Raw genomic sequence first — 12,242 nt, forward strand, 5'->3', positions numbered from 1 at the left:
CAGTTGCCAGTTTTACTCACTCCATGAATGACAGTGATTACAGAATAACAACTTACTTGGAAATACCTTAAATTCAAAAGAAGGACCATTTATGGGCTTTAGTTAGAACCAACCGAATTTCTCACCACACATACAGTAACATTAAATAGGTAACTGCAAGAACATTCATTCCCTTACAAACTTACTGGAGTTACACAATTGCTCATTACACAAACTTGGGTCAGCATCTGACTCACAATTCTTCCTCTTAGGGGTGTTCTATAGCTGAGCCAACAAATATGCTAATTGTAGAATGTTCTGTTCCAAGTGCCTTCTGTTATTCTGCTGCATCTCTTTTAATCCACCATGAAGCAAACAGAACCTAAAATTTGTCATAGGGGCCACACATCTAGGGAAGCCTTGGTTGGAAGATGCGATCATCTTCACCATTTCAGAATGACAGAAAATCACAACTATACTCATCTTACCATTTCTTGCCATTCCATTTTTAGACCATTCCCTGCACCTAGCATCTTTTTGAATTGAAATTTCATTTCTACTGTATTGTAAATTAACCACCACTTCAATTTATTCTTGCTTAAAAACAATAGGATTATTTTGGATTAATCTATAGAAACTCTGAAATAGTATGTCAAGCTATCTGTTAAATGGGTTTCAGTTGTATTATTTCTTATGAAGATAGAACAATAAAAGGAGTTCCATTCAAAAGTTCATTTCTTCCAGGTGACTTTGGTGCTTCTATTTATATGCTGATCAAGTTTACAAGTAGTCCAGCTAGCTTCCTTGTCTAGCTAGTTACCCTTTGAATGCTTTTGGAAAGTGGGTAAAATAGTTGTCTTCCGTGCCCAGGCAATGCCATTGGCTTACAAGGATAAATTTTTTTAAAAAAAATTTTTAGCTATATTTTACCAAATGTCAGCTTGGTGTAAACTTTTAGTCCATCTACTATGATTTAACAATAACGTTAGCTAGAATCATGTTGAAATAATATACCCAAAGCCATTGACTTTCCAAAGTTATGCTACTGTCATGTGCTATCCAGACAGTTTAGAGTTAATGGGATTTGGGATAGTTAGTTAGGAATTGTGAGCTGTCCCCTTAAGGGAATGCATCATGGTAAATGTAGTTAAGGCATCCTGGGAAATGTAGTCCATGCCATGGGGTCACATCTGTAATCCGGATTGGTCACTAAATTGACCCTTGTTGGGTCAGCTTCTTTCTATCAGCTTCTTTCTATCAGCTCCGATAGATTGTGATAGCACATTGGATAACAGTGAAAATAGCCCCACACTAAAAGCTGCACTACACTAGCTCCAATTGCAGCCAATAGTGAGACATATTTTATTATTTATCAAAATGCTCAGGTTTTGTTCCTTCTAGGGGAAGATGTCATGTGAGTGTATAAGAGTACAGGACTGGCTGCTTCATTATAGGAGAAGTCTATGTGGACAGAATCTGCAGGCCTGACAACATGCTTGTCCACAAAACAAGGATGCTTAGAGAACGGCTGGGTTGCCTACTTCCAGGCCACAACTACATGCTACGAAAGAAGATATTTCTCTGTGATCAGAGAAATCTGGTCTTAATATCAGACCATAGACCATTCCTTAAGCTCCACAAAGCCATTCAACAAGAATTCAGAACTCAGGCTCTTGCAAGTAGTAATCAAACACATCCACTGAGCAAAATATTCTCACCATCTTCTGGACAATACTAGAGAATGTTTTCTGTAGCACAAATGCAGCAAACCACTCTGCCAAAGGAAAGAGCCTAGGCAAAGTAGGTGATCTTTCAAATATGCCATTTGATACCCACACCCCACCCACACATCCTCCATATCCCCCACACACATGATATTTATTATAATATGAAAGAGCTTGAAAATGAAATAGAACAATCAGGTAGGGTGAAAGACAAATATTTCAACCGAAATGCTGACTACATCGATCCAGTCAATTTCTGGACTTCTGGATCATATTTTACTCTTATGATATGCTGTTAAAAAGGGAAATAAATTGGAATAAACAGGTATGTATGTATTTTATCTTCTAAGGTACTGTAAAAACCTGATAGAGAATAATTAATATTAAAAAAAGTAAAAGCAAACTCTGGGCAAAATCTCTTTTTTCTAAATATTGCAATGAAGAAATTAATACACATAGATCTTGACTTGATGAGATAATCTTATTCCTACCTTACTGTATTTCTCTCCTCTTTGCTTGCCCTTTCTATCTTTCATGGTCATTAAAGTGCAAATTGTAAACCGCTCAGCAATTCTATGTTTAAAATGACATTTATCTCTAAAGATCTACTTTCTGATTTTACAATTTGGTTCAGATACATTAACACCTAAAAGTCCTGAATTACCATCAACAGTGAAATGTTTTTATTATTGTAGATCTATAGTATTTTATTGAATAATATTAAGATTCATGATAGTTCCTTCAAATAATTTTATATTCTATGCTGGAAGGATAATGAGATTGAGGAGACAGTAAAGTGTATGATGTATATTTTCCATCATTGTTCTGTTTAATTTACCATCTACTTTAAGATTGTTTTATAATGCTGGTTAAAGGATTATAATTTAAATATATCTTATTCTAAATCATACACCAACATTTTGGAATTGATCAATACGGTATATAAAGAGTAATGAATTCATTGGACATGGAGCATAGCAAAAATTATTCTTACAATGGAAAAATCTATTCTGGATTTACAGTCTTATATTGATGACATGTATTCTCAGTCTGCTTATGAATTGGTTCTTTAATGATGCAATAGAAAGACTGATCAATAAATTTTCACATGGTCATGTAATATTGTATTTAAAAATTAAAATAGAATATGTTTAATTTTCTTAGTATCTTTAAAAAATGTATTGGAACTTTTTTTAATACTAAAGCAATATTATTTTTTCTAAAAGAATGCCATATACTTTGGTAATTATGAATAAAAAGACCAGCCTTCCCCAACTTGGTATTTTAAAAGTCAGTACAGTTTGTAGACCTTCCTGGGCAACAGATGTTCAGGGCATGAGACTGGGGACAATTTTGTTAAGATAATGCTTTCCATTTCTATTCTAAATTGGTCCAAGCTTCTCAAAGTTATTTCTATAGAGAAAAGAAAATGGTGCTAATTTGTCCTCTAGAATTAGTCACTAAGGGAGCAATTACAGATTCAGTTAATGTCAAAAATATAGTATACCTTCAGAATCAGCAGTGTACAATTTATACAGAGCATTTTCATTTCTAGTATTCATATTCACCATATTGCCCTTGCATATTTTTCCCTTTGGCTTTCATCGCTTGGCAGAATAAATAAGGAACTATAGCCTGGTTATATAGCTTCTAATGAATCCGTGGTAATACAGAGAAAATAATAGGCTTGCTGAAACTATTTCATTTTTAAATATCTGTCATGGTATTCTGTATACTATATTTTCTTATAACTAGAAGATTTTTGGTTATAATCCATGATACCTCTATTTATTGGAAAACCTTAGACTAAATCTTCAATATCTAAAGTATAATGCCCTGCTTTAAGACACCCTGTGATCTAATTAAAAAGTTAAATATCAAATGAAAAGTTCCTAGCTAATTTAGTGTGGCCTAGAATTACCTGAATTTTGTAATAAACATTAACTATTGCATTTACTGAAAGGGCACAATGGCACAAGGCGATGGCTCAGAACACTCAACCTGTGTTCAAGACCAGACTACTGTACAATAGGGTGAGATCCCATTCCTGCCTCAGCTCCTGCCCACCTAGCTCTTCGAAAGCATGCAAATGTGAATAGACAAATAGGTACCACTTCATGGGAAGGTAACAGTGTTTTGTGTGCCTTTGGCATATAGTTATGCTGGGCCACATCACCACAAAAAATGTCCTTAGACAACACTGCCTCCCTCGGTCAAGAAACAGAGATAAGCATCACTGCCTTGAGTTGGAGATGACTGGACAGGGAAACCTTTACCTTTATTGTGTTTACTAGCTAGTTGTTAAGGTCAATGAGGTTGATTGTGCTGACTGCATTTTTTCTTTTTCATATTCACTGATATACCAAGAGCAGAATACATTGATTTCTCACACAATTTTTTGATGATTATTACAATGAAGACAATTACATTGTTGTTATTAGTTTGATGATGGATTGTAAGAAATTGTGAGAAAAAAAACCCCTAAATATAACATTTATAAATACAAATTGTTCTATATTTGATAAACTATTTCCACAGATCTGAAAAGAAAGTAGCAGAACTCTCTCTATAAATAGATTGACTCTTAGTTTTCAATCTGGGTATCTATCTCGTGAATTTTTGGCACTGTAATCACAGAGCAGTATCACAACATATTTACTGAACAGAATATAGGAACTTATTGTGACAGCTAGGTTGCTTCAAACATTTGCAGAGCCGACTGTTCTGCTAACAGTCTATCAGGAAAAAGTTCCACATGCAAGGGGCATCCCAAGCCAAATGGGAGGGAGACACATAGCTGAGTATTCATGCTCTAAGATGACTTAAGCTGGCATTGGAAGAAGGAACGTGATGAGGAAAAACAAGTCATATAAATGTTGAAAATTATAAACAATCCATCATGCATCAAGCTTCAACAAGAAACTCTTCCAGTTGAAGGAGAAGCAGCTATGCTTGTTAAAAAAAATCAGAAGCAAGCACTATAACCCTAGAGAGCTAACCTAAGAAACTTACGTGAAGGCAAATGCCACCAGTGCTCCACTGACCACAATGAAATCCAAGATATTCCACAGATCCCGAAAATAAGAGCCCCGATGAAGGATCAGTCCTAAGTCAATCATCTGCAAAAGCCAGACAAAATAAAGAAATGCAGGTTTCCAAATCAGTACATATGGGTTTGGTTAACTTCTGCCCTGAAATTTTCACTCTGAACATTAATCTAATAGGACCCACTTTGCAAAAGAAGAGGTGAAGGGCCTAAAAATGAACTTTCTTGCAAGAAAATAAAAATACTAAAGATAAATTACAACATGCCTGCATAAGGAAAATAATAGCAACATCTAGCTCAGAGATCAAGTTTGACTTAAAGGATTTTGGAATACATGAATTGATATACTTGAGAACTGGTATGCTAGAATAGAAGAATTTAATTACTATTGTTGTTTTCCTGGATACTTAATGTTCACAGTCATAATATTCTCTCCCATGTATTTTATGATGTTGGTGCTTCAAAATGGCATTGGAAGAGAAATGAATCTGTCTAAGATTTATGATTACTTCTCTTAAACTCTGTCACATAGGAGCTATTATCCCACATTACAATCAGAATCAATATCATGCTATGAAAATATTCTTCAAGAACTGTGCTCATTTCTGTGCTGCTAAATGTACCACTATAATCATCTGGAAAATAGCCTTTAAATTCAGAGCTATTTCAAAGACTGTTGTAAAAAAAATACTGGTACAGTATTTCATGATATATTGACTCTCCCCTTCTTATTATGCTGGAAATGTTCTGTCACATGATAATAATTTAGCATGCACTTGAAAAAAAAATCAAGAAAGTGAAACCTACAATCCACAAAGCAAACAGTGAAGTAAAAATGTTACTAGCACCCAACACCAACATATTTTAACTTTACTAACCTTAACAACCATTTCAAAGGTGAAGACACCTGTGAAGACATAATCAAAGTAACGAAGAACCTATAGGAAGGAGATAAAATAATAAAAATATACAGTTCAAGACTTGCTAACTCCTTTGAAATAAATGAGCCTAACTGATCTTAAAATCAATCCAGCAAGAAGTGAGCAAATCTTGAGGAGGCATTCAAAAGTTTCAGGCAGTAAAGGAAAGACACACATAATCAGAACCCCTGAAACAACAAAATCAGTTTAGCTATACTTTGGTCAGGAAGAATTCGTTCCCTTGTACAACATGAACTAATCTCTGCAGTCATGGTGGAAAATATGAAGATGGTGAATGGGGGAAAACGGTTTTAAAATAAGAACTTCCCAACATTGCTTCTAGCTCCAAATACAGGTAAACAGCACATTCACACCATTGAGGAGGGGCACTTAGCAGCTATCCTCAGCTTTCCGTTCTTGAGTTTGTTAGTGTATCCTCCAGCTGGAGGGAATACTAATTTTTTTTAAAAAAGATGATTGTATTTGAAGAGCAGCAAAGCCTCTCCTCAGTATCAGTGCAGAGGAATTAGGTGTGAGTGTGGCAAAGGGTAACAGTGCCAGACTATCTGGCAGAAGGGGAGAAACTGCATGGGGTGAAAACTAGTCTTCTCTCACAGCTCCAGAGGACACTGCAAATTGTTTTTCACTGCATTCTCCTAGGAGTAACTGATAGTTGTTAGTCTCATGTGAACTAAGGGACCATCTTTAAAGAAAAAAAGAATAATTCTCTATTGATTAAAATAAAGAAACAAACTAGGAAACAATAATAAAAACTAAGAAAAGAACCTTTCCTTATAAATATTTGATACCCACGTTGTAAGAAACAACATTGTTTTTCCTGAAAGAAACCAGACAAATGAACTGAATATGTGAATATGAATTTTGATGATGCTGCAACGTTGTAAAAAGTGTTTATGTGTTATAAACTGTTGGAAAATGTTCAATACAAATATTGCAAAAAAAATAAAATAAATGTCCCTTGTGTCACTGAAGAGCAGCATGTATGTATGTGTGTATATATGTGTGTGGATGCGCATGCACGCGCACATATGCATATATATATGTTGTGGCCCCGATTCCCGAGCCTATGCTGTCAGAGGAAGAGGACCTGGAAGATGAGGAGGAGGAACTGGAAATGCCTTCCTCCCAGGACCTTCCTCTCTGGCAATGCCTTCCTCCCCAGGACCTTCCTCCCTGATAATACCTCAGGTTCCATCAGACAACCGAGAGGAACAGCCTGAGATTAATCAGGAGGAAGGCATATCGGAGCAGCCCCTGACAGGGAGTAAAGAGGAAGAGTGTTGGCTCGATCCTAAGCAGTGTTGTAGGGAGAAACGTGAGCAGCAATGTAGGAGGCGTGAGAGGGTCAGAGAGTGAGCTGAGTCATTGAGCCACACCCACAGGGGATAAAAGTGGGTGTGTTTTCTCCTGAAACTTTGTACGGGACAAAGTTTAACCTTACTTCAGATTTTCTTTGTGAATGACTATTTTTGTGGACTGCCTTGTGATTTTCTGTAAGTAAAACTTTATCAGTTCGGAATTGGCAGGCAAGACATGTGGGAATGCCAAAAATATTATCAGTTCCAAAGAATTAACTCTGCGAAGTCCAAGCCAGCTTGCCTGCCTTTGTTGGTGTGAGTTTGTACTCTTTCATATTTTGGGAAAGAGGAAAGGCGAGACAGAACATTGTGTGTGTGTGTGTGTGTGTGTGTGTGTGTGTGTGTGTGTGTGTGTGTGTATGTGTATATATATATATGGTATTCAGCTTTGTTCGGGTATTTTCCCACATCATTATAGTTGAGCTTTTAAAGTTGTAGCAACGTTTCAGCAGAATCTCATCTGCCATCATCAGGCTTCTGTATAGTGTTCGTCTGTGAGTCAGACTTTCACAGCCGTTTCTGTTTTAAATTTGGGGCTAGCCTACTGCTGTGCCAGAATGGTTTTTGCTTCATCCTGATTGGTTGGGAGTCTTGGTCTGTGTTTATTGGTCTTGGAGTTTGCTGTGTTCTGCTTGATTGGTGTTTCTAATATCTTCTGTCTGTTTTGTAGCTTTTTTTTGGTCTTGATTGGCTGCCAACATTGTGTTTCCTGTATTGGAGGCTTTTAGTGAAGCTTGGCTCCGAGTAAACAGATGGATATCATTTATTAGGAAGCTAGGTTTCATCTGAGTGCCTGGTTGGGGTGTGTTTGAGCTGGAGGTATCGGGGGGGTCTGTTTGTGCCCAGGTGTTTGCCTGGCTTGTGGTGTGGAGATTTTTTTGTTTGTGAGTGCAGGCTTCCAGATAATTGACAGTCTGGTGGAGTCATCTCTTCTATTCATGCTTTCAGGTCTTTTTCCATTCTCTATGGCTTCTCTGATAATTCTGTAGCTGGGGTTTTCTATAGTGGCTAGGGTTTTGGTGCCATTGAAGTCAATGCTATGACCTGTGGCTTTCATGTGTTGGACTAGTAAGGAAGTGTGTGTACTGCATTTTTGTGTTCATCCAGGTGGGTACTTATTCTTCTATTGGTCTGTCCAATTTCGTGGCAGGGCATGATGCACAGGGGACTTCATATATGCCTTGGTTTTCCAGGTCAATTTTAACTTTGGCGTTTCTTAGGATGGCTGCTATTTTTCTGTCTGTTTTGAAGGCAGTCTTGATGTGATGCCTGTGTAGTATCTTACTGATTTTGTCTGTAGTACCTCTTATGTAGGGCAGGACAGCTGTTCCATAGGTCTGTTCATCTTCTAGGTCTCCATTATGTCTCAGTGTGTTTTTGTGGATCAGGCGTTTGCTTTTGTGGAAGCTGTTGGCTGTCAGTACTTTAGTCAGGGTGCATAGTTCAGTCTTTATGTGTGTCTTGTCTGCCAGGCGTTTGGTTCTGGCAATTAGTGTTTTGGCCACAGAGTTTATCTGTGCTGGGTGGTGGTGGGATTGGGCATTGAGATAGCAGTTGGTGTGTGTTTTCTTCTGGTATATGGTGTGTCCTAGTGTGCCATCTGTTTTTTTGTAGATTAGTACATCTAGGAATGGCAGTTGTTTGTTTGTTTCCGTTTCCATGGGGAATTTGATTTTGGGGTGTGTGCTGTTTAGGTGTGTTAGGAAATTGTTTAGGTTTTCTTTTCCATGGGGCCAAATAACAAATCTGTCATCAATGTATCTTAACCATAGTTTGGGTTTGTGGGTGGCATTGGCTAGGGCTCTGGATTCGAATTCTTCAATGAACAGGTTTCCAATGACGGGTGACAGTGGTGATCCCATAGGGGCTCCTTCAATTTGCTTGTATCTTTGTCCTTTGTATATGAAATATGTGTTGGTTAAGCAGTGTTCTGCTAGTTCCATGAGGTGTTTAGCTGATTGGTATTTATTTTTGATGATTTGTAGGGTTTCTTTTATCGGGACTTGAGTGAATAGTGAAACCACATCGAAACTTACAAGCAGACCTTCTTGTTCCACGTGTAGATCTTTGATCATTTCCAAGTGGTGGGTGGTATGAGTTTTGTACATGTGAAGCTGCTGCTTCAGCATGGGGCTATAGCTGCTTTGCTTGGTATTTGGCTAGGTTTTGTAGTGGTGCTCCTCTGGAACTGACTATGGCTCTGAGAGGGTCTATGGGTCTTCTTTGTGTATTTTTGGGAGGCTGTATAGTTTGGGGCATCTGGAAGATTTTTCTCTTGGGATGATCGTCTGTTGGATCTCTTTGCTCATGTGGCTGGTTATAATTTTCTTCTTGGTTATTTTTTCCAGATATGTGGTTGGGTCCATGTTTATGGGTTTGTATGTGGAGTCTTGGAGTAGGTCTGTCAATTTTGTTTCGTAGTCTTTTCTATCCATTACTACTGTGGCATTACCTTTATCTGCTGGAAGTATGATTATGCTGCTGTTGTTCCTTAGGGCTTGCAGGGCTTTTAGTTCCTCTTTGTGCAAGTTGCTTTTGGGTGGTTTGCTTGTGCATAGGATGTTAGTGACTTGGTGTCTTATTCTATCAGCTTCATCTGTATTTAATTTAGTTAGGCTGGATTCCACTCTACATATGATGGATTCTGTGGGGATTTTTTTGCATGCTATAGCATAATTGAATCCTTTGGTTAGGACATCTGTTTTTGTTTTGGTGAGTTCTCTGTTGGAAACGTATACTAATTGTTTCAGGTGTTGTTGTGAGTTGTTGGGGGCTTTCTTGCTAATCCTATCATACATACTAAAAAAGGATAAGCAGCACATTATTGATGTACATCTTCAAAGCCTGCGCTTTTCCTTATGAAAGTATTACATTTTAGCTGTTTTTCCTTACATTAGTGCTAAATTTTACACTGTATGTTGATTTAATATTTCTGGAGCCATGGTGGCACTGTAGTTAGAATGCAGTATTGCAGACTAACTCTTCCCACAGGCAAGACATCCACACTGACTGGTTCAAGGCTGACTAAGCCTTCCATCCTTTCGAGATCGATAAAATGAGGACCCAGACTGTTGGTGGGCAATATGCTGACATTGTAAACTGCTCAGAGAGTGCTGTAAAGTACTATAAAGCGATATATAAATCTAAGTGCTATTGCTGTAGCTATCTCTTCAATTATAGCAGAGAATTATCATTTCTAAATAGGACACTATATCTATTGCTATCCCTTGATCTTTGAAGTTCCTAGGGAAAAGTTAAATCTGAGGGGGAAACAGCAAGATGTACATATGAAACTGATTTTAAATACATCAACATTTATTGAGAAGGTCTGCAAAACAACAGCATAAAGCATATCAAATAAAATAAGGGCATGGTAATCTTTAGGCTGCGGTTAAAACAAACACAAACAGGCTGCTCCCACAACAAACAGCACCTGTACTTTTGGAAAACTGAATCTGCTGTTTAGTGTAACTAAAATCTCTTGCAGTCATTTTTAAATTCACTCTGAGTCTTTTTTTTTTTTTAAACAAATTTTATTCAGTTTTTCAGTTTGAAAACAAAAATCTCTTTTTAGTGGACAACCTATTTCCGGGTCATCACCTTTACATACAAATATGACAGCAATTATACATTCATATATGCATACTTAATTCTATTTTGAATGTGGCACCTTAATAATTAGAATGTACCTTTATTCCCATTTCTTACTGCTGCTCCTCCCCCTCTTTTCCCCATATCTTTTCTCATTCCAGTTTATATCCCTCTCTTTCTTCCTTTCCCCTTTTAGCAAATTTTAGACAACATATTTCCAAGTCATCACCTTTACATAGAAATGGCAGCAATTATACATTCATATATGGATACTTAATTCTATTATTACCTTTTCCATTCCAAATTTTCAATAAGGAGAGAAACAAACACATTAATTCTAGCCTCTTTCATTAATCTCAACCGAAGCATCTTTTTGTTTAATTTCAATTATTTCAAATACAATCCCTTAATATTTATTTTAAAAATAAAAATAAACAATATGTATTTGCCTAATAATAGTAATAATAAAGTTACCAATGTCTCTCCTTGCTTTTAATAGTCTATATTAACTTATTAATTTAGCTGGCTCTTTAGTCTGTCATATTCCCTTTCCATTACACATTTTTTTATGGATTCTAAATTAATAACACACACACACACACACACACACACACACACACACACACAAAACAAGTATAAGTTTCCCCCTTTTTACTATTTTGAGTGTAACACCTTAATGATTAGAATATACCTTTATTCCCTCATCTTAATTCCCAGTGAATCATTAATCATTACATCTTTTCAATTGGATTCCGCAGCATATTTTTCCCTTTATTTTTAATAAGTTATCAGTATCTATATTACCCTATTTTCTAAATATTTTTAGTTGCAGAAATATTCTTATTACCCCTTGTCACCCTGCAGAATCCTCTTTTTAATTCATCAATCATTATCTCTGAAAAAACAATTTCTTTTCAACATTTTACTATTTCTATATTTCTTTCTTTCATATGCCTGTTTCTTACTGCTCCCCCCACTTTTCCCCATATCTTTTCTCATTCCAGTTTATATCCCTCTCTTTCTTAATATCTTCCTTTCCCCTTTTCTGCTGGGTCTTTCTGCCTTTCCTGACTTCACAAGTATTCCCTCTTTTAATTGCCTTCTTAAATCTCAACTTTTTAACCTTCCTTCTTTCCCCACTTCTTTGTAGCGTTCTTTGTTTTAATTGTCTATTTAAAATGTCTTCTCCTTGAATCGACTCCTCCTCCTCTGAAGCTCTTTCTTCTTGTTCTTCAATTGCCATTTCCATTTTTTCTAGGATAGAGCAAAGTGATTCGCCTCTTTCCTGTAGTAATTCTCTCATATTTTTAAGTTCCATTTTTAATTCCCGAAGAGATATCATCATTACACGCTCCTGTATTTTATAATTGTTAAAGTCCACAAAAAAAACCCACTTTTACTTTCCTTCTTTCTTCTTTCAGTTTTCTAAGGTTCTCAGTTATTCCAGTCCAGAGTTTATACCAAAAACATCAGGCAGTCCCACAAACAGTCTTTCCTTGCTTTTTCCTTTTTTCTGGTTCTGCTTTCACTTTCTAGAATTCTTACTTTGTTTCAATATTTCTGTAATGTTATATCCACACAAGTTCATTCAAAAACAGGATGC

At 36.6% G+C, this 12,242-nt stretch overlaps 1 protein-coding gene across 1 annotated transcript in view; it reads right to left on the reverse strand.

The window, feature by feature from the left end:
• Positions 1-12,242, reverse strand: part of CACNA1A (calcium voltage-gated channel subunit alpha1 A) — a 361,279-nt gene that overhangs the window by 98,636 nt on the left and 250,401 nt on the right. The window contains exons 25-26 of the mRNA XM_087955556.1: positions 5,628-5,687; positions 4,716-4,822 (exon numbers count right to left, since the gene is read on the reverse strand). Of these exons, the coding sequence (XP_087811682.1) occupies positions 4,716-4,822; positions 5,628-5,687 (167 nt within the window). The remainder of the gene's footprint in view (positions 1-4,715; positions 4,823-5,627; positions 5,688-12,242) is intronic.

Source organism: Notechis scutatus, chromosome 2 (assembly GCF_049901735.1).
Source record: "Notechis scutatus isolate UNSWTSFEM ecotype Mainland chromosome 2, rNotScu1.2, whole genome shotgun sequence".
NCBI lineage: Eukaryota > Metazoa > Chordata > Lepidosauria > Squamata > Elapidae > Notechis > Notechis scutatus.